Source organism: Pristis pectinata, chromosome 10, assembly GCF_009764475.1.
Source record: "Pristis pectinata isolate sPriPec2 chromosome 10, sPriPec2.1.pri, whole genome shotgun sequence".
In the NCBI taxonomy this organism is placed as follows: Eukaryota; Metazoa; Chordata; class Chondrichthyes; order Rhinopristiformes; family Pristidae; genus Pristis; species Pristis pectinata.
In genome coordinates this window covers 46,558,574-46,581,957 of record NC_067414.1, presented here as the reverse complement: position 1 = coordinate 46,581,957, position 23,384 = coordinate 46,558,574, and the positions used below count along the sequence as shown (strand labels likewise).

The following is a 23,384-nucleotide window of genomic DNA, read 5'->3' as shown; positions in this document are numbered from 1 at the left end:
TGCCCTTGCTCATTCTACTTAGAGAGATTGGAAGGGAGATTTTTCCTATCATATTCATTTTGTTCTGAATGGTGAGATAGCTAGGATAAGTATTTCTTTGAGAAGGATTGTGATCATTTCACTACATCTAGGACTATGGGATTTTTTTTATATAAAGACCAACAATTGCAGCTGAAAGGTTCCATTTACTACAAATGTTTACCCTTAAAGATGATTTCCCATTGACTTCTATATTTTGAATCTTAAGTTTGAGTAATTGATTGTTTCTGCCTCGATTCTCAAATATAAAATAACTTGGTTATAGTAAGGCAAAACAAAGAAAGCAAAAATAAATCAAGACATAGTTTTGAGCAGGGTACACGATAACTTGTCCGGAGAGAGTAAATCTGTAAATTGTTCTAAATATATTCATCTGTTGTCACCTTGGCAGATCCACCTTCCTGTGGAAAGCGCGGAGTCTGGTATCCATCCTGTGTATTCCTGCACAACTTATTACATTGAGATGCTACTGAAGATGGAGTTGCCACTTGTCTTCTCAGCATTCCGCATGTCAGGCTTCACTCCTTCACAGGTGAAATGTTAATTTATAGAAAATGCATCTTTATGAAAACTTCCATCATTATAACTAGAAAGTTAATCAATGTAATACTTCTTATTACACTAATTTTATTTGACCTGTGGGCTCTATTAAAACTTTCAGAAATAGACTTAAATTTAACTGTGCAATTACATGATATTTTTAAAGACTTGTAATTTATAGCAGTATTTACTGAGGATATTTTGGTATAAAATTAGTATACCTATTATCATAATTTCTGGTGATTCATGATTAGTCACAGAGATATAATTTTTCTAATCTTGGAATATTTTTCCTCAGTTGACTACACAATTTAGATCGTGAAATCAAAGTATGTAGTTGGTGATCTGAAATAAAACAGAAAATGCAGTAAATACTCAGCAGCTCAGACAGGATTTATCAAGTGAGAAACAGAATTAACGTTTCAATTTAATGACCTGATTCTGATGAAATGTCATCAATCTGAAATGTTAACTGTTTCTCTCACCACAGAAGCTCATTGACCTGTCTGTTGTCTGTGCATTGTCTGTTTCATTTTGAGATAATGACATGATTAAGTCCTGGCGGTGCAGGGTGTTACAAGATCAAAGATAATATTCACAGTATATCTCTATTTGCAACAGCACAGAAAAATAATCAGGCATTTAGGTTGGCCACTTTGCCTGACTCTCATGTGTTTCATGGCAGTCACATGAACAGCAAGTATTACAGAACTTCTTAAAAATTTGTTTTTGGGATCTGGGCATAACTAGTAAGGGCAGCATTTATTGGTGATCCCTAATTGCCCTTGAGAAAGTGGGGTGAGCCACCTTCTTGACCGCTGCAGTCCTTCTGGTTAAGCTGGTCTCTCAATTCTGATTCAAGTTTTAAACCCAGGGATAATGAAGTACCAGTGATATACTTCCAAGTCAGAATGGTGTGCAGCTTGGAGGGAACCCTATAGGTAGTGATGTTCCCTTGCACCTACTGCCCGTGTCCCCTTTAGTGGTAAAGTTTTCAGAGGGGCTGTTTGAGTAGCCTTGATGGGTAACTGCAGCGCATTTTGTAGATGGTATACACTGCATCCATTGGCTCATAATTGTGGAGAGAACTAAAGTTTAAAATGGTTGATGGAGTGCCAATCAAGTGGGTTGCTTCATCCTGGATAATGTTGAGCTTCTGAAGAGTTGCTGACAGCTGGTTGGGGTTTCACCACAAGTGAGCACAAGTAGACAGTGATGGCAGGTCTGAGAGCTGAAAGTCCTTCTGACACTCTGCTCAGATAGATGCAGGTGCTGTATGCCAGGTTTATTGCTGAAAAGTAGTCTGTTAGGGGTGGATCTGTAAATTACATACAGATGTGTTATGCATGCAGTTCACCATAGTAGAAAAGGTGGATGTATACAACTCTATTGCTAATTGATCAGTGGCACCGAAAGTGGCAAGATTGACTGCTGAGGCGAGAGATTATATCTCCATAGAACTTTGAGCAAAGTTCTTAAATGATTCCTCAGTGGACCACATTCATGTGTTGCATAGATATTCAGATGCTAACTTGTCTGCAGCCTTAAACAGGATGATAGATATCCTATATGCATACTGACTTTCACAAAGCTTGTGTGCAGTACAGTGGAGGGAATCACATGTCTCTGGCTTAGGGAGGGATTGGTATTGGTTTATTATTGTCACTTGTACCAAGGTACAGTGAAAAACTTGTCTTGCATACCGATCATACAGGTCAATTCATTACACAGTGCAGTTACATTGAGTTAGTATGAGTGCATTGAGGTAGTACAGGTAAAAACAATACCAGTACAGAGTAAAGTGTTACAGCTACAGAGAAAGTGCAGTGCAATCGGGTGCAAGGTCATAAGGTAGATCATGAAGTCAGAGTCCATCTCATCGTATAAGGGTCTTATCACAGTGGGATAGAAGCTGTCCTTAAGCCTGGTGGTATGTGCCCTCAGGCTCCTGTATCTTCTACCTGATGGAAGAGGAGAGACGACAGAATGACCCGGGTGGATGGAGTCTTTGATTATGCTCGCTGCTTCACCAAGGCAGCGAGAGGTAAAGGCAGAGTCTTGATGAAGAGTATTGATGAAAAATATTGATGATGGACAAAACCCAGTGAGTGAACAAGTGCTTGAAGGGCTGTTTAGTGAAAGGCAGAATGGTGCAGTGAGGTGGTTGGTATTGCTATTGGTAGCGGACCACTAGAATCTATTTATGCTTGGCACTGTGAACCTTTGTAACAAAAGGGTTTGAAAATCAATGAACTGCAGATGCTGGAAATCTGAAATGAAAGCAATAGAAATATGCAGCAAGTCCAACAGCATTCTGTGGAGAAAGAAATGAAAGCTTCATCAGATGTGGAGAGATGCCATATAAAACTTAATGATTGGCTCTGCTTCCTCTTCTTCATCATTATTATGTTTCAAGGGCCAATTCACTTGTTTCAAGAAGACTAATTAAGCAAGAAAAAGAGAGCATCCCCAACTTCTGGTTCAGCAGTGTTAGTTGCTGGTTAGGCTGTGAATGCCCCATTTTCTCCACTTTGTTTTCCCCTTCTATGTTCATTTTATTCAAAAATCAGTAGTGAGTCTTTTGAACTCCTTGACCTGCTAACTTATCTCCTGTTTGTGGGCAATGTGTCATCACCATTTCTCATGGTGATAATCTTTTTCTACTTGTATGCAGTCAAACACATCCATGGCACCTTCCATCCTGAACTTATCAGTTGCTTAATATGAGTGCATAGATCTTGGAGGGTTTGAGTCATACAGCATGGAAACAACAGGCTTTTCAGCTTATGTCCACACCAACCATTAAGTGCCCATTTTTACACTGAACTTAACGAAACAAACATTATTCTCCAAACATTCCCATCAAACTGTCCCTACCCCCCCCCCACCCCCAAATTCTACCATTCATTTACCTACTAGGGACAACTTATAGTGACCAATTAACTACCAACCCACACATTTTTAGGATATGGGAAGAAATCTAGAAAGGGTGGATATATACGATTCTATCAGTAGATTAGTGGCACAGGCGATAGCAAGAATGTCTGTCAAGGAGGGAGGCTATACCTCCATGGAATTTTAAGAAAAGTTCTTAAATGACTCGTCAGAGGATCATATTCATTTGTTGCATGGATATTCAGACTGTGGATGCTAAGTTGTCTGCAGCCTTAAATAGGATGACAGATATCTTCCTGGAAGGCCCAAAACCACCCCTGTGTCCAAGTCAGCCAGTCAAGCAAACTTAGCTCCAAACTCCTAGACCTGGGACTAAACACCTCCCTTTGCAACTGAATCCTTGACTTCCTGACCAACAAACCACAATCAGTAAGGATAGGGAGTAACACCCCTGCCACGATTACCCTCAACACTGGTGCCCTGCAAGGCTGCATCCTCAGCCCCCTACTTTACTCCCTATACACTCACGATTGCATGAACAGGTTCTACTCTAACTCCATCTACAAGTTTGCAGACGACACCACTATAGTGGACAGAATCTCAAATAATGATGAGTTGGAGTAGCATGGTATCATGACAGCAACCTTTCCCTCAATATCGGCCAAACAAAAGAGCTGGTCATAGACTTCAGGAAGGGGGGTGGTGCATATGCCCCTGTTTACGTCAACGGTGCTGAGGTTGAGAGGATTGATAGCTTCAAGTTCCAAGGAGTAAACATCACCAGTGTCCTGGTCCAGTTACATGGATGCCATGGCCAAGAAAGCTCACCAGAAGCTCCTCAGAAGTTTGGCATGACTCCTCTGACCCTCACCAATTTTTATAGATGCACAATAGAAAGCATTGTATCTGGATGCTTCACAGCTTGGTATAACAACTGCTCTGCCTGAGACCGCAAGAAACTGCAGAGTGGTGTAGACACAGCTCAGCACATCACAAAAGCCAGCCTCCCCTCCATGGACTCTGTCTACATTTTTTGCTGCCTTAGTAAAGCAGCCAACATAATCAAAGACCCCTCCCACCCCACACATTCTCTCTTTTCCCTCCTCCCATCGATCATAAAATACCAAACCCTGAAAGCATGTACCACCACCAGCCTCAAGGTCCCACTTTATATTAAACAGACCTCTTGTGCGCTAAGATGGACTTTTGACATCACAATGTACCTCGTCGTGGCCTTGCAACTTATTGTCTGCCTGCACTGCACCTTCTCTGTAATTATAACCCTATTCTGCATTCTGTTACTGCTTTTTCTTCGCACTACCTCGATGTCATGATGTGATGAAATTATCTGTATGGATGGCATGCAAAACAAAGTTTTTCACTGTACCTTGGTACATGTGACAATAATAAAGCAATTTACCAATTGACGTACTGAAAAGAGGCTTTGCAACAAACTTGAGACCTGCATTTCTGGTGAGAGGACTTTGCAATGTCTTTTAGTCTACCCAAGAATGGGTCATTTATAATTCAAGACCTTACCAGCTCATGAGCTTTACGTTGTGCCAATCAATATATAGATATTTGACTTTGGAAGGAAAATTCATTACTCATTAGCCTGAGACAGAAAATATTCCAGAGATTAGAATTTTAATCTCTTTTGTAACTCCCTAAAATCTGCTTGCAGAGCATCATTTTTCTTTCTACCCAAGTCAATGATACTGCTGAACTCGCTCATCCTGATCCTTGTATTCTGTAGCTGCTCAGCGACATCCTTGACCCTGCCAGCAGGAAGGAAGCATACAGTTCTGAAATCACATTACAGCTGCAGAAACTGGCTGTTCTCCTAACTAAAGAAACTTCCGTAATTACTTATTTCCCTGCCTTCCTCCATCCCTCTTGTATAGATGAGTGATTTGTAAAACTTGGCTCTGGCTTTACTCCTCATGGAACATAAATTTTCACTTGGAGCTGAATGCAGGTTAGAGAGTGGGATAAACTCTGTGAGCTCCTGCACTACCTGCCTGTTCTTTTCCTTCCGTCTGAAGGTAACACATTCCTCCTCTATCCATCACACTTAAGGTAAATGATGAAGACTTCCTGGAATGTGCTTCTACAAAATTTTTAAAGCTTACAGAAAATGATGTACCAGGTACTGAATTACGTTGAGAAACAAAGGACTGCGGATGCTGGAATCTAGATGGAAATTCATCTCTGAATTACTTTGTCTTGACTTCAAGGTTTCTGCATAAACCAGTTACTTTCACACTTGTATACATTATTAATTATTCCCCTTGAAATACAAAATAATTTGCAGAATGAACAGAGGGCACGCAGAGTGATACTCTCAGCTAGAATAGGATGGATAGAGAGAAGGGCTGTAAACCAGAAGCTATATCCACGCAGGATGTTTAAAGAACTATTTTTCTACCTGAACGTACACAAGAAACAGTGTCACACATTGCCTTCATTGAAAGCATTATCATGGAAATTTTAATTATTGAAAACGCAATATACCTTCCCTTTAAGTAAGGTAGGTTCATCTCTCACAATTTTGGGCTCCTTCCTGAAGCATGCATAATAGTAGCAGTTATATATAGGCCCCCTAATAGCAGTCAGGAAGTGGACTATAAGTTGCAGTTAGAAATAGAAAAAGCATGTCAGAGTGACATTAAGATAATTATGGGGGATTTTAACATGAAGGTGGACTGGGAAATCCAGCAAGGCAGTAGATCTCAGGAGAGTGAGTTTGTGGAATGTCTACAGGATGGCTTTTTGGAGCAACTTGTTGATGAGCCCACCAGGGGATCAGCTGTTTTGGATTGGGTGCTGTGTAATGAACCGGAGGTGATTAGGGAACTAAAGGTAAAGGAACCATTAGGAACTAGTGATCACAATATGATTGAATTCATTTTCAAATTTGAGAAGGAGAAGCTGAGAACTGGTGTATCGATATTTCAGTGGAACAAAGGAAATTACAGTGGCATGAGAGAGAAACTGGCCCAAATTGATTGGAAGAGTAAGCTAGCTGGAGGGACGGCGGAGCAGAAATGAATGGAATTTCTACAAGAAATAAGGAAAATGCAGGATAGATATATTCCAAGAAAAAGAAGGTTTTGAATGGGGAAAAAAGGCACAAATGTGGCTAACGAGAGAGGTGAAGGCTAAAATAAAAGCAAAAGGGAGGGCATACAAGGAAGCAAAAATTAGTGGGAAAACAGAACATTGGGAAACTTTTAAAAACCTGCAGAAAGAAACTAAGAAGGTCATTAGGAAAGAAAAGATGAATTATGAAAGGAAGTTGGCAGATAACATTCGAAAGGATACTAAGAGTTTTTTCAAATATATAAGGAGTAAAAGAGACAGGGGTTGATATAGGACCAATCAATAACAGTGCAGGAGAGATTATAATGGATGATAAAGGATGGCAGGGGAACTAAATGAGTATTTTGCATCGGTCTTCACTGTGGAGGACATCAGCAATGTACCAGATAATCAGGGGTCTCAAGGAATGGAACTGAGTTCAGTTAAGATTACTAGAGAGAAGGTGCTAGGAAAGCTAAATGGACTGAAGACTGATAGGTCTCCCGGACCAGATGAGGTGCATCCCCGGGTTCTGAAGGAGATGGCTTTAGAGATAGCAGAGGCACTGGTGATAATTTTCCAGGAATTGATAGACTCTGGCATGGTTCCGGAGGACTGGAGGGTCGCAAATGTAGTTCTGCTGTATAAGAAAGGTGGGAGGCAGCATAAAGGAAATTACATCTGTTAGTCTGACATTGGTGGTGGGAAAGTTAATAGAATCGATCCTCAGGGATGAGGTTATGGAATACCTAGAGGTGCAAGGCAAGGTAGGTCCAAGCCAACATGGTTTCGTGAAGGGAAGATCCTGCCTGACCAACCTATTGGAGTTTTTTGAGGAAATCTTAGGTAGGGTGGATAAGGGAGAGGCGGTAGATATGTATTTAGACTTTCAAAAGGCCTTCGACAAGGTGCCACACAAGAGCCTGATTAATAAGATGAGAGGTCATGGAATTGTAGGTAGGATAATAGAATGAGTGGAGCATTGGCTGGTTGGCAGAAAGCAAAGGGTGGGAATAAAAGGATCCTGTTCTGGCTGGCTACCAGTTACTAGTGGTGTTCCGCAGGGGTCGGTGTTGGGGCCGCTTCTTTTTACCCTGTACATCAATGATTTGGATGATGGAGTAAATGGTTTTGTGGCTAAGTTTGCGGATGACACCAAGATAGGTGGAGGAGTAGGGAATATTGAAGAGACAGGAAGTTTGCAGAGAGACCTAGATAGTTTAGGAGAATAGGCAAGGAAATGGCAGATGAAATTCAATGTTGAGAAAAGAAACTTTGGAAACAGAAATTAACGGGCAGGTTATTATCTAGAAGGGGAGAAAATTCAAAGTACAGAAGTACAAAGAGACTTAGGGGTACTCATGCAGGATACCCTAAAGGTTAACCACCAGGTCGGATCGATGGTAAGGAAAGCAAATGCTATGTTGGCATTTGTTTCAAGAGGTATAGTGTATAAAAGTAAGGAAGTGTTGATGAGGCTCTATGGGGCACTGGTGAGGCCTCATTTGGAATACTGTGTACAGTTTTGGGCCCCATATCTTAGGAAGGATGTGCTGATGTTGGAGAGGGTTCAGAGGAGATTTACAAGGATGATTCCTGGAATGAAAGGGCTTACATATGATGAATATTTGTCTGCTCTTGGACTGTACTCACTGGAGTACAGAAAAATGAGAGGGGACCTCATAGAAACATTTAAAATGTTGAAAGGACTGGACAGAGTAGATGTGGCCAAACTGTTTCCCTTGGTGGGTGAGTCCAGGACCAGAGGGCACAATCTTAGAATTAGAGGGTACAGGTTTAAAACAGAGATGAGGAGAAATTTCTTTAGCCAGAGGGTAGTGAATTTATGGGATTCCTTGCCACGTACAGCAGTGGAGGCCAGATCATTGGAGGCATTTAAGGAGGAGATAGATAGATATCTAATTAGTCAAGGTATCAAGGGAAATGGGGATAAGGCTGGAAATTGGGGTTAGAATAGTTTTTTCTGCTCATGGAGCAGACGTTACCCCCCCCCCTCCATTTGTCATTACTTTTTTCTTTTTTCCCCTTTTCTTTGGAACAGACTTGATGGGCCGAATGGCCTACTTCTGCTCCCTTGTCTTGTGATCTTGTGAGTCAGTAGTGCAGTAAAATACTGGCTGCACACAACAACTACATTACTTAGCAGCCTGCATGAAATTGGCATGCTGCCCACATTTGAACCAGTAAACACAGGTTAACCCTACATCATAATCCCTGCGCTAATCGAATTTAATCCCCCAAGGTCGAATGTATTTATATCTTTTTATCATGAAAACCAAATCTGAATATAATAAAATACTTATTATACGAACATTTCATATTTTTTGACAAGGTGCAATATTATGGTTGCATTGACTTGTAGAAATAAATATTTAATCGGCATTGTCTCTGCCAACTCTTGGATAGATCAATATCAAATTAAGCAGCATTGTGGAAGAGATTCTACAATGCCTTATCTGAGAGCTTGTAGTTCCATCAAATAATGCCCTGAAAATCTAGCATATGGCAAGTTGTCTTCATGTTTCTCTGAATACACTTTCAAATTTTATATGTAGAACTTTTTATTGTTGAGATTAACTCAAGAGGAAATTCTTCAATGGGATTTTTTTTATGAGAGTGCTTCGTGCTGTTTATTCTTTTTTTTTGATTACTTGTAATTTCATTCTTCTTTCCCTCTCGTATGGAGTAATGGGAGCTAGTCACTGTTCATCTTTTGCCTTGACTTATGCTAAACACTTTGTTGTCTGTTTTAAAATTGATTCACATTTTATTGCAGTTATATACCTATACTGAAAGCAGGGACTCCATTCAAAGGGAGAAATGTGAAATAATCAGTAACATCTCAGGTTATAATTTACCACTACTTATAAAACCTGAATATAGATTTTTAACAACGTCAATAGTTTTGATCAAGTTATATTGGCTCCTCTGCCCTATTTTGCAGTTTCTAGCCTTGTGTGCTGAAAAATTACCAGAAAGTGAGTTTTTGGTGTGAGGAAAAATTGCATGTGTACAAATTGTACATACAGTTCTTTTTGTCAGTTTTTCAGACACTCTTTATTGCTGCAGTTTAGAGTTGAGTGACGAATGGAAATTTTTCTTCAAATATTTTTGTAATTTTAGGATCCAATGGATATTCAGAAACTGGCACTTCTGCAGGCTGTTAAAATGAAATTATAGAAAGTTAAACATGGTAGCAGATGATTCCTAATCAAGTTATACTCAAAAGTAGATTAAAATTGTGATGCTACTCTTTGTTATGTAGGGTTGCTTAAGTTGCAGTACAGCATCATGGAAGTTTTTATCATAGTCATAGAATTGTACAGCACAGAAACAGGCCCTTTGGCCCACCACATCCATAATGACTTTTTTGCCCATCTACAGTAATCCCATTTACTCGCGTTAGGTGCATATCCTTCTATGCCCTGCCTATTAAACTGCCTATGTAAATGTCTCCTAAACATAGTGATTGTATCTGACACTTCCTATGGCAACAAGATCCAGTATAAACCCTTTTGCTTTTGATTTCCCCATGTGGTCAATGTAAGCATTTAAACACAAAATAAGGTTATCTTTCTCAAATTCTCTTACAAATTTCTACTGCGATCAGTTCAAATGTGTAAACATTTCATTTTTCTTAATTGTACACAGATTTGTCAACACTGGCTGGCTCAATGTTTCTGGAACTATTTGAACTGGACTGAAATTGGACATTACATCGCCATCTGTATAATCTTGGGCCCTGATTATCAGGTTTACATGTGCATTGCTTTGCTGAAACACTTGCAACAAGGCATTCTTCATCACATGCAAACTCAAGATCTCCAGGTTTTTCTAAAGGTAAGTGCAGGTATTAAATATTTGAAAGATAAATCAACCTGGACCTGAAAGTAATTAGCAACACCAAACAAATTCTCATTTGTGCACATAAAGCAAAACTTGATTCTGATTATTTATTATTTTCTCTCAGGGTGATTGAACACAATTGCTATAATAAAAATATTAAAATTTATAAATATTTGGCTGCAGTCAACTTAGATTGATGCAGTTCTTTGTTAAAAATTATTGAGCCATCAATGTTATTGTCAGTCAGTGTAATTTGTTCCAGTTCATGTTTCTCTGTTGATAAAATACAATCGGTCCACTGTATGAAATCATTCTACAAGCCAGTGCAAATGTTACTTTTCTAGGAATGAATACATTTGAATCTAACTAAAGGTTGAACTAGTCGGTTGAACTAATGGGGCAGATAGCTCAACCCCATATTCCTCATCCTGCCTTTTTGTAAAATTTTCTGCTTGAATGGTATTTGGGGTGGCCATGGGGGAATTGGAAATTGTAAAGTGGTGTAAAGGCAGCAGAAGACGTACACTGAATATATTTTATTTCTGGAGGCAAAGATAAGAATAAATGACGAAACATAGATATTTTTCTGAACGTTCATTTCTGATTATGAATTATCTAAATAGTGGAATACAGCCTTGATGTGCTACTCTCAATTGCCCACATAAAATACTTCAAAATATATGAAATTGATTTGTTCCCATTAAACTTGGTATGTTTTAAATAGTTTGATAGAGCATTTCTTTAAACAACCCAGCAACACCACCATAAACAAATAAAAATATGTAATATTGCCAAATTATGTTATTGACCACTGAATAGACAAGTTTCTAAGTCAAACAATTGTATATTTGTAATATAAGCTGCTATTTCAGTTAAGTACTTACTGAGTATTGCATTATTGAGGCTGCTGTTCAAGGATGATGTGTTATATTGATCTCCTGCAAAAGATTCATTTATGGGTAAATCCAGAACAAGGAGATTTAACTATACATGATTTATTTGGGAAGCATGACATTCATTGTATGCATATTTCCCACATGCATGTGAGTTTACTCCACTTTATCTCTGTGCCCATGAGCTATTCCTCTGTGTGTAAACGTTGTTGCTTAATAGCTATTGGTTGGTGGCTCAAATTCAGATTGAACTATGGACTGCTGCAGATTGATATCATTGTGACTGTTGCTTCTGTATTAATTCTAGTAATCTGCAGCCTGTAGTCTTGAAACAGCACGGTGTCTTGATGCTGATTGTAAGATCCTGTTACTGTTGTGTATGTATTGTATTAGTTATTCATTTATGTATGAACTCTAGAAAACAATTAGTGACTGGCTGACTTAATGTACATGACAAAGCAAAAGTGCTCTAAATCAGCAGTGTGGATCAGGTTGCATGTGTGAATCCCAAGGCATCATGTGTTCAGACTGCCACCCAAAAGCTTTCCCTTCACTAGACCATCACTGCAGAGTTAATGAAGAAATTCAAGTGGTTATTAGTCATGAGGTGCAGATGAGAGTTAGGGAAGCTAGAGGAATGAGGCAGATATTCAGGCAAGGATAGGGAAAGGAGGAGATGGTGCTTCAACTGGTGTGGAGTGGAATCAAAAAGTAGGTAGTTGGGTCAGGGTGTTCTCAGGGACTGTTGTTCATGTTTTGCTGTACAGGTTTGGATCAGTGCTGCATTTGAGTACAGGGGGAGTAGAGTTTACAGTCAGTTACAGTAAACTCTGGCTGGGATTATATGCCAGGAGACACCACCTGTAGAGAGAATAGGTTAGGGGTAGAGGGTGAATCCTTGCACCAGTCACCTCTTTTCATTTGTTGTATGATATTATTTTGCTGGGGAGTTTTACTAATGTATGTGGCCACATACAAGGCTCTGCTCAGCAGCACTAGGTCTTGTAACTTTACATAATACATTCTATATGGAATGTATTAAATAGATTATCAAAATTAACATTTTCTTGTACCCAGAACATCCAGAAAAATAAGTACTCCCTGTAAACAAAATACCATTTCTACAATTAACACTATACTATAGCTGTCGACTGTTGCTAAAACAAAAAAGCCTGTTGTCTAACAATATATTTTCTTCTCCAGATACAAGGATACTTCTATTATTCACTAATATATTGTTCTGTGTTCAAAAGCAACATCTGATTGTTGTAATCTGGTTCATTTTAATATGCAAAAAATGTTCATTTGAAAATAAATTATGTGGAAAGATAAAACAAAAGACACTTACAGTTTAGAGAGGCTTATGCTTTTGTGTGTCACTGATTACTGGTTCAGTGGAACAGAATTGAATCAAAAGCTGTAAAGGAGAACAAAGTACAAACTTCTCAGTGCTTTTTACCACTGGAGAAATTGTCTAGGGTTATTTGGTTGTCCATGGTTAAATTCTGGACATTTTTTTAAAATTAGGTTAAACTCTCAATTGAAAATGCTCAACAGTTGAATATGGGTTTTCTCATTGGGCAGAAGTATTTGTATGTGCAACTTGACTGAACCTCGGATTTGGAATTTGTGAATGACCTTGCAGCAAAAGTATAGCTTTAAGTGCCTACATTCATTTAAAAAAGGAATGTTTATGCAGGAACCTTAAGGGAAATTTCCAAATGTTGAAGAAATGGAATGCCACAGGACTCTCTCATTGAGAAAAGGGAATCGGAAAGTATTTGGAATAAAAGTATTTGGGAGGTTTTGGGGCTTACTCAAGTCTTTTATTGTGCTGAGTACCTAAACAAATTACTCAGTGTGAAAGGGAGGCTGCTGCTAATTTTAATGCATTTTTCAACATGTTCCAGATATGGTTGCAATGCCACAATGTCTGGCATTACCAGATTAGATTCATGGAACCATCTAGGTTAGTCAAAATAGGATATCACATTCTTTTATTAGTGCAAGGATGGCATCTAAATTACTTATGCACTGTCTTACAAAATTTTGATTCCTGACCCTAAATATTCATAATGCAGCAGAAGACAGTTTAAAAGGCAGCCTTCTTAAATCCTTAAAAAAAACTCTTCCCTCAAACAAGTCATGACATGTATCATAGCTGCAAACTAATCATAGCACATGTCTATATATTTGGTAAGGCCCTGCACAAAACGTTACTTGCAAAAATGATGATGTGGAATTAGAAGTAATTTGTGATGGGGGTCAATAATCATTTAGAAGGTAAAAGTCTGAGAGGAAAAGTGAAAAATTGCTCTCTGATTGATGGGAAGTGATAAGTAGCTAAGTGTTTAATGAAGAGACTTTTCACATTTATATAAATGACTTCAATGAAGGAATGAACAAGTATGTCAATGTGTGTTAGGAGGTACAGAAAGTAGTATGGGTAGGTCCAGAAAGTTACAATGGAAGGTGGTAAACAAATGAATAGGTAAACTACTGCAGATATGAAGTTCATTGTGGAGAATTGTGATGTTCTGTACTTTGGAAATGAGAAAAATATACAGCAATATTTTCTTAATGGTGAGTAATGAAGTTCTGTGAAGCAGCAAAGCAGATTCAGTAATGATTTTCAAATAAAGAATGCATATTTAAAAAGTAAAATTTTGCAAGCAGTGAGAAAAAGCCATGAGTAGAAATAATTGGATAGATCTTGCAAAGAGCTTCCACATGCAAGATGGGTCAAATGGCTTCTTGCTATCGTGTAAGAATTTGTGATAGTTGTTGATATCCAGAGTGATTTTGAATGAGTGAGTGTTTTTGTTTGGGGGGTGGGGGGTAAGCAAGACTTGCCGAAAGTGCATAAATATGATCTGGTCTGTTTCCCAGGCTGTCAAAACTATAGTTTAAATGGCTCTTCATTAAGTTGACACATTCAGAAAGGTGCTGTGTAAAATGTTGCTGTGCAAGATAAGGGTGCATGGGGTTGAGGGTTATATGCTAGCATGGATAGAATACTGGTTAATAGGCAGTATACAAAGAATATGGATGAACAGGATATTTTCATGCAAGCAAGTATATCTAGTGATGCTCCTAAAGCTTTTATTCTTTTTCAGTCTAACTAGTCTCTGTCTAGGAAACAAAACTTAGACAGCTTGGAGCACCATCCCATTTTTCTTCTGTGTTGAATTGCAACATCAGGTATTCTATTGAAAATAAGCTATTTACTTTTGCTCTGTTTTATTATTTCCAAAAAAAAAAGTAGACCCAGATGAAAAGAATAGTTCTGAGACACAAGAGATTTTGCAGATGCTGGAATCTGGAGCAGCAACACACAAATGACCTGGTCCAGATGAAGGGTCTCGACCCGAAACGCCGACTGTTTCCCTCCACAGATGCTGCCTGACCTGTTGAGTTGCTCCAGAATTTTGTGTGTATTCCTGCTGAAAAGAATTGTTCTATCAGTTAAAAAAAACATGTAAAGTTTGTAGGGCTGCTCCGGAATGGATATCTATTCTGTCAAAAAAAAATACTAAACTTTAAAAAAAATACTGACTTTTCCTTGTTTATGCTCTAATGAAGACCACTTGGATAAAATTCATACAGCTGTGGACAAATAATGGCAAGTGACATTAGTCTCATTGTTAATTTTTCCCATCATCTAATTGTAGGCAGACCAAATTATTTAAACCTCAAATAAAAAAGCTAGTTTAGGAAGGCCATCACCAAAAGATAAAATATACTAGATATAGAATCTGTGTAAATGAAATACAGTATTGTATAATTTTAGAAATCCATTGTTTGTTTCCAAGGAAATGGCTAGGGTTTGCAGGTTTGAAGATACATTGGGTGTAAACTGCAAAAGCATCTACTCATACACTGGGATGTAATTATATTATTATTCAGCAGAGCAATAGCCTTTTTTAAAATAGAGTTTCCAGTGACAAAAAAATGAGAAATAGGTCATCTGGCACAGCTTTGATGTGGCACTAACAGTAATTGAACAGCCGCAAACCAAGCATGTGAGTAGAAAAGTAAATATACTTCTGTATTTGCCTTAGATTCAGCAGTCATTCAGCAGATTCTCTTTTGAGACAATTTGTTGTTTCTGCATTCTACAGTGAAACAAACCACAAGTCAAGTAGTTTAATCTTGAATGTTATTGGTTTTGGCAAATAATAAAGAGTGCTTTAAGATCATAGTTGAATAGCTTGTATTGTATTTTTATATCTAGCAGACTAGATATGGTTGAGATTTTTAGTGTGTATTTCTCCTTAGTGTTTACTAAGGAGAATATCATAGATGCTAAAGAAATGAGGGTAATAAGTAGTGAGGTCTTGGATCACATGCTTATTATGAGAATGGGGGTATTTGCAGCCTTGAAGTGCATTAAGGTTGGCAAATCCCCAGAGCCTGGCCAAGTGCACCCCTAGACCTTATGGGAGGCCAGAGAAGAAATTGCAGAAGCCCTTGTAGAGATATTTGCTCTGTCATTAGCTGCTGGTGAAGTTCCAGAAGACTGGAGGGTGGCTAATGTTGTTTATTTGTTCAAGAAGGGTAGCAAAGACAGGCCAGGGAACCACAGGCTGGTGAGCCTGACTTCAGTTATAGGGAAGTTACTGGAGGGAATTCTGAGGGACAAGACCTACCATCACTTGGATAGTCAAGGCCTAATCTGGATAGGTCAGCATGGTTTTGTGTGTGGGAGGTCATATCTGACAAATCTTGTGGAATTTTTTGAAGTGGTAACTAAGGGGATAGATGAAGATAGGGCAGTGGATGTTATCCATATGGTCTTTAGTAAGGCCTTTGACAAGGTCCTGCAAGGCAGTCTGATCTGGAAGGTTAGGTCACATGGGATTCAGAATTGGTTCGATGATAGTGTCACAAACCAGCAACAAAAGAAACACACTGAGCATGATTCAGTGTTAAAAACTATTTTATTAATCACTACTTATGATAATACGTAAAATAAAAGTTAAAAAAAATGTTAGTATGTTAGAATTCAAGAATGTTAAACCTCGAACGTTAACCCCAAAACTAAACTCTTCGTGTGTGTGTGTGTGACAAAGTCCAAAACTCCCAGTTCCGGAATGGTTCTTAAAGTTCAGTTCCGCAAGCCATAAGGTGAAACATGAGCAAGGGCTTCTTCAACAACCACCGTTGTCTGAAGATAAGATGTAGATGTAGAAAAACATAGAGAGAGTACATACGAAATCCAAATGTTCCACGATGGAACCCAAACGACACTTCAGTGTTTACTCGGTAGTGACTTCCTCACCCCGAAAAGCATCCGAATCGTGGTCGTCCACACACAAATACCTGTTTCCTTCTACAGGTCAGCAACAAAGTGAACTCCACCGGATTACTTCCAACTTCCATACATGGATTTCAGTGGCAAACACAGTTATTGTTTCTCATCCATCGATAGAGAAAACAAGCAGGCTGGTGTCTCTCTCCCTTCTCTCTCTCTCTCCTTCTTCTTCTTCTGACTTCTTCAACAACGTCATTACGTCCTTTATCTTCTATTGACGTAAGCACGCCCCACACACACATACACACACACTCTCTATCTTAAAGGGACTTTCACTGAGTCCATAACAATAGGAAGCAGAGGGTAATGGTTGAAGGTCAATTCTCCAACTAGAGGCCTGTGACTAGTGGAGTGCCCCAGGGATCAGTGTCGGGACCTCTGTTATTCATTATTTATGTAAATGATTTGGATATGAGTGTATGATTAGCAAGTTTGCTGATGATACTAAATTTAGGAGGTCTCGTTGATAGTGAAGCAGGTTACAATGAATTGCAAAAAGATCTTGATCAGTTAGGGAGATGGGCTCAGGAATGGCAAATGAATTTCAACTTAGATAAGTGCAAGGTGATGCATTTTGGACAGTCAAACCAGGGTAGGACCTATACAGAGAATGACAGGGCGCTGACAAGTGTGGTGGAACAGAGGGACCCGAGAGTACAAGTGCACAGTTCACTGAAAATGGCCACACAAGTAGATGGGGTGGTGAAGAAGATGTTTAGCATGCTGGCCTTCATCAGTCAAGGCATCGAGTTTAGGAGTAGGTACATGATGTTGCAGTTTGTAAGTTGTTGGTGAGGCTGCACTTGGAGTATTGTATACAGTTTTGGTCACCCTGTTACAGGAAAGACGTCAAGCTGGAGAGAGTGCAGAAGAGATTTACAAGGATGCTTCCTGGGTTAGAGGGCCTGAGTTATAGGAAGAGGTTGACCACTCTTGATCTTCATTCCTTGGAGTGTAGGAGAATAAGGGGTGATCTCATAGAAGTTTATAAAATCATGAGAGGTATAGATAAGATGGATGGTCATAGTCTTTTCCCCAGGGTTGGGGAGTCCAGAACTAGAGGGCACAGATGCAAGGTAAGAGGGGAGAGATTTAAAAGGGACCTGAGAGGTAACTTTGTTGTACAGAGGGTAGTGAGTACCTCGATTGAGCTGCCAGAGGAAGTGGTTGAGGTGTGTATAATTGCAGCATTTAAGAGGCATTTGGATAGGTACATGGAGTGGAGGCGCATGGAGGGTTATGGGCCGAACTCAGGCAACTGGGACTAGCAGGGTGCAAGCTGTGGTTGGCGTGGACCAGTTGGGCCGAAGGGTCTGTTTCCATGCTGTATTACCATAGATAATGTTTAGTTGTAAACGTTATCTATGATAATATATTGTCATAGATAATGTTTACAAAAATAAATTATAAGCATGTGAAATTATATCAAGGTGCATTCCAATTTTGATTTACTCTGACAACATGATCTTTTTAATCCATAAAATTATTCTATTCCTTGTAGATCATTATGTATCAGTCCCCCTATAGTTAATCTAAATTTTGTTTTCTTTTTCTAAACTAAACCTAAAGGCAGCTAATGAAAATTGAATGTAACTTATTTGTAAACATCTTGGAAGTGTTACTAGTTCTAATGAATGGTTTTGTGTAATGTTTATAAAGCATCGCTGTATATGATTTGTTAAATTTTTAACTATATGCAACTTGGAAACTACAGCTGTACGTCTTGCAGGTCCACATTAGTGATGTAATTATTCAGTGACATTGACTGGCATTATTTTCCTACTTGGCCTTCAGGGTTGCATAGCTGAAGGTCACCTCTTACATTTTGAAAGCTACAGTAATTGGTACTGTCTCAGTCTCTTTAATAGTTCGATTCACATTGAATTATGGAGTTAGTACAAAATATTTTGCTCTGTATTTACAAAAAATGTCAATTCTTTTTCTATCAGCTCCTGTGGAAGTAAAACATGATTTGATCAAAGCCATCAAAAGCAAAATGATACTGTACTTGCAGTCTCTTTTATGACATTGAAGGATGGCTTACTTTATTTCTGCAGGGTGACAATTCTTTAATTAAAACAAATCAGCACAATCTTCACATTTTTAAAGGCAATCATGTTTAATAATTTGTTATGAAGGAATATGTAAAATGAAAGAAAAGATGGAAAGGAGTTATTTGACATAGTGATGAATCTTGAAGTGGTAGTCTGCTATTGATAAATTTTTTTTAAAAATCAGTGTGAGAAATTCATCTGTGATTGCTTGTATTGAATTGGTGCCATCCACTGTGCTTTCTTTAATGGACTTCAGTGGAATTGAATCTCAGGAAGCAAGTATTGCAGGCAGCTAGTACCCCAGTATCATTTTATACAAGCCATGATTCTAAGCAATGGGTCAAGAATAGAGACTGTCCTAGTGAAGACCAGCTAAGCAAGGTTGCATCTAAGCCCAGGCATTTGTTTCATTCGTTCTCACTGCAATGCTGTACCTCACATTCAATGAACTTTCCACAGGACTGGATCTAATTGTCAGAACAAATGGGAAACTGTTCGACCTATGGTGACCACACTCCAGAACCAAGATAACTTGAACCTTGCTGGTTGAATTGCAGGCCATTGTTGACTTGTTCACTGAAGCACATGAGAGGATGGGTCTTAAACTCAACATCTTCAAGACAAAGGTCCTTTACTAGCCTACCTCTATTGCACTGTACTGCCATCTGACAATAAGGACTTGCGGCAAGGCTGGAAAACATAGACCACCTGTGCTGTCGTAGAAGTTGCCTCTCGCTGAGGTGAGAGACAACTAGTTATGAAATTCACTCTCAATGTGCCAACGCAACCTTTGATCGATTAACCTCAGACCTGACACAAAAGTTGTGGTCGACTGGCAGCAGTGATCCCTGCCCTCCTGTATGCTTCTGAGACCTGAACTATCTACAGCAGGCACCCCAAGACACTGGAAAGATACTACTGAGGTCTTCAAGTTCATGAGAATAAGTGAATCATCATCTCTTCCAGGCCAACAGTGTCATCATTGAAGTCATAGTTTCATTCAGTTTACTTCTTGGGGCAGGTATAATGCCAGATTCTCCATTCCAAGCTTCATGACAGAAAGATACTAAGAGGTAGACCATGGAAAAACAAAGCCTCCTTGGAAAAAATGGAATGTCACCAGTGATTCCTGAGAGTCCTGAGCTCATGATCACTCAAAGTGGAGAAAAAAGTATTTGGGATGGTATTGAGAACCTTGAGTCCATGCATCAGAAGCCCTACATAAATCTCAGAAGAAGCGCACCACCTCACAAACTACTCACCAGACCAGGATGTCAGCCATTTCCTGCCCCAGATGTGCAAGAATCTGTGGATTCCACATTGGTCTCATCAGTCACATCAGAACACCAAAACTAGAGTGGAAACAAGTGATCCTTGATCCTGAGGGACTGTCTTAAGAAAAAGAGAAGAACAACAGTCAGCCAAGTCTCTTGTGCCTTTTTAACACTAACAATCACAGTTAAATTTCTTCCCCTAAGTATCTGAGGGTACTGAAAATCTGTGCCGACCAACTGGCTGGAATATTCAAGGACATCATCAATCTCTCACTGCTACAGTTGGAGGTTCCCACCTGCTTCAAAAGGGAATCAATTGTACCGGTGCCCAATAAGAGCAGGGTGAGCTGCCTCAATGACTGTCGCCTGGTAGCACTCACATCTACTATGATGAAGTGCTTTGAGAGGTTGGCTATGGCTAGAATTAACTCCTGCCTGAGTAAGGACCTGGACCCACTGCAATTTGCCTACTTCTACAGAAGACACAATCCCACTGGCTCTCCACTCGGCTTCAGAGCACCTAGATAATAGCAAAACATATGTCAGGCTGCTGTTTATTGATTGCACCTCAGCATTCAATACCATCATCCCCTCAGCACTAATTAACAAGCTTCAAAATCTGGGGCCCCGTACATCCCTCTGCAACTGGATCCTTGACTTTCTTAGCAGGAGATCACAGTCAGTACGGATCGGTAGTAACATCTCCTCCTCACTGACAATTAACACAGGCGTACCTCAAGGATGTGTGCTTAGCCCACTGCTCTACTCTCTCTACACTCATGACTGTGTGGCTAGGCACAGCTCAAATGCCATCTATAAATTCACTGATGACACCACTGTTGTTGGCAGAATCTCAGATGGGGATGAAAAGGCATACAGGAGTGAGATAGATCGGCTGGTTGAGTGGCATTGTAACAACAACCTCGCACTCAACATCAGTAAGACCAAGGAATTGATGGTGGACTGCAGGAAGGGGAAGTTGGGAGAACACACACCAGTCCTCATTGAGGAGTCAGTGGTGCATAGGGAGAGCAGCTTCAAGTTCCTGGGCATCATCATCTCAGAGGATCTATCTTGGGCCCAACACATTGATGCAATCACAAAGAAGGCACAGCAGCGGCTCTACTTTGTTAGGAGTCTGGAGCCTCCTGATATGGAGACTCCAATGTGCAGGATCAAAAGAGGCTGCAGAGGATTGTAGACTCAGCCAGCTCCATCATGGAACAGCCCTCCCCACCATCGAAGACATCTTCAAGAAGGCAGCATCCAACATTAAGGACCCTCTCCACCCAGGACATGCCCTTTTCATGTTACTACCATTGGGGTGGAGGTACAGGAGCCTGAAGACCCACACTCAATGATTCAGGAACAGCTTCTTCCCCTCCACCATCAGACTCCTGAACAGTCCATGAATCCATGAACACCACGTCGTTATTACTTTTTTTTTGCACTATTTATTTATTTTTGTAACTTGTAGTAATTTTTATGTCTTGCACTGTACTGCTGCCACAAAACCACAAATTCCACGACATATGTCAGTGATAATATACCTGATTCTGAGTACTTCTTGTCCAGTAGTAAGATTTGACAGCAGTAGACCATAACCTGGCTTATGACTTCATAGTCATGACAATGAATGTAGTGTGCTCTTGTAGATTTATTTACTTGTAACTTATAGGTGGCAATAAAATTTTATTTTCTAAGTTACAGGTACATAATTTTGTTAAAACACAATAACGTACTGCACTCATGGGTACTAATTTTGATGGAAAAAATGTGTACAAAGCTGTTTTGTTTTACTATTTTCATAAACCTTCACAGTGCTGCTTTTATACTTGAAGAGAGTGTCACTCTATTTTAATCTCAAATATCCAGAACAACAATTGAAATAATTTACAATGTCTTTAATTTTCATTATTTAGGAGGAAGCAATCCATGGATTTCATATTAGCAGATATTTGGAATATATGGAAAAGCTGGAAAAATCCTACAGAACTACTATACTAACAGGAATGAAGAACATTAAATAATGAGTGAAAATAGATTTAAAATTTGATTACTTTCTTACAACTCCATTTTCAATTCTTATTTGTATAATTTTATTGGAAGAATATATTAAAAAATCTTAAATATGTATATAAAAATGCAGCTTCATATTTAGATGATATACTGTTACTGAAAAACATTTTGGCAAATGTTTGAAGAAAATTACCACAATTTCACAAAAAACAACTACAGCAAACTAAATAAAAGATATTTTTTGGAGTTTTACCCATGCGTTCAAATGTATTCCATATCCCTTTAGCTTTCAGTTCATATTTAGCAAATCGAAGGGCATTTGAGTTATTGTTTTATTCTTCTAGAGTTAGGCCGGAGAGTTATTTTCATTCCCATTGTGACCTATTTAAAGACGTGCAAATGGGGGAAAAATATTTCATCCAATACATTTTTCACCATTTCACCTTAGCAATGTTGGATACAAGGAAAACCTTTGATGTATTTAAGTGTGATCAGAGCTTAATTAAAAGGAAGGTGTGGCGACTCACCGTCGCGGCGTGGCAACCTCGACAGGCTGTTGCAGATCCAAATGGGCCGGTTTGAGGCGGTCCGCCATGACGCAGAGGCCGCCCCCCTAAGCGGCAGCTGGCACAGCCCATGGACCTTAGGGACTGTATCGCCGGTTCTGGGGGGGGTTGTGTGGCGACTCACCGTCTAGTCGGGCGAACCGGCTCGGCAGTTGGGTCGCGCGGCGTCGGAGCGACGAGGCCCAAGATGGCAGAGGGCCTCGTCTTTCCGAGCGACGGGGAGAACCCGCGCGCGGGAAAGTCCTGATGATGTAGGACTTACGTCATTACCGGTTGTTTTGGGCGGGAACATTCTCCCTTAAAGGGCCCGCGCAAGGCGGGAAAATAAACCAGTTCTGTTTGGCAATTCTCCGAGTAGAGTCTTGTTTTATTCCGCGGTAGCAACCGCTACAAAGGCAAAATAATGCACATGCTATAAATCTTTTAAAAAATCAAAAAATGCTGGAAATATGTAGCAGGTCAGGTAGAATAATATGAAAGGAGAAACAAAGTCAATGTCTCAGTCAATGATAGTTTACCAGATTAATAATGATAGTTGATATTGATTAAGAAAAAATATTATTTAATTTTACATTGCAATAATTTTGTTGTAATAAGATAAATATACATGTGCATTTTGATATACTGGTACCTATATGATCAATTTGAACATTTTAAAACTCAATAGATCCTGTGCTTATTATTTTCACATTTCCTTGCACACTGTTATTGCAAGAGTCTGCATTCTATGCTATAACAGCAATAGCTTCTAATTTTGTCAAAACACATTCCATATTGGACTTCACTGATGGAAGATTTAAAACTCTGAAGGGAAATTTCCAAAAAAATAAATTTCTTTCAGA

The 23,384-nt window shown here is 39.3% G+C and overlaps 1 protein-coding gene across 3 annotated transcripts in view; it reads left to right on the top strand.

Moving 5' to 3' along the window:
- tbc1d32 (TBC1 domain family, member 32) overlaps positions 1-22,832 on the top strand; it is a 173,442-nt gene extending 150,610 nt beyond the window's left edge. For all 3 annotated transcript variants that reach the window (XM_052024592.1, XM_052024591.1, XM_052024593.1), the window contains exons 33-35: positions 431-571; positions 10,228-10,416; positions 21,880-22,832. In XM_052024592.1, the coding sequence (XP_051880552.1) occupies positions 431-571; positions 10,228-10,416; positions 21,880-21,987 (438 nt within the window). In that variant the 3' untranslated portion in view covers positions 21,988-22,832. The remainder of the gene's footprint in view (positions 1-430; positions 572-10,227; positions 10,417-21,879) is intronic.
- Positions 22,833-23,384: the final 552 nt, after the last annotated feature.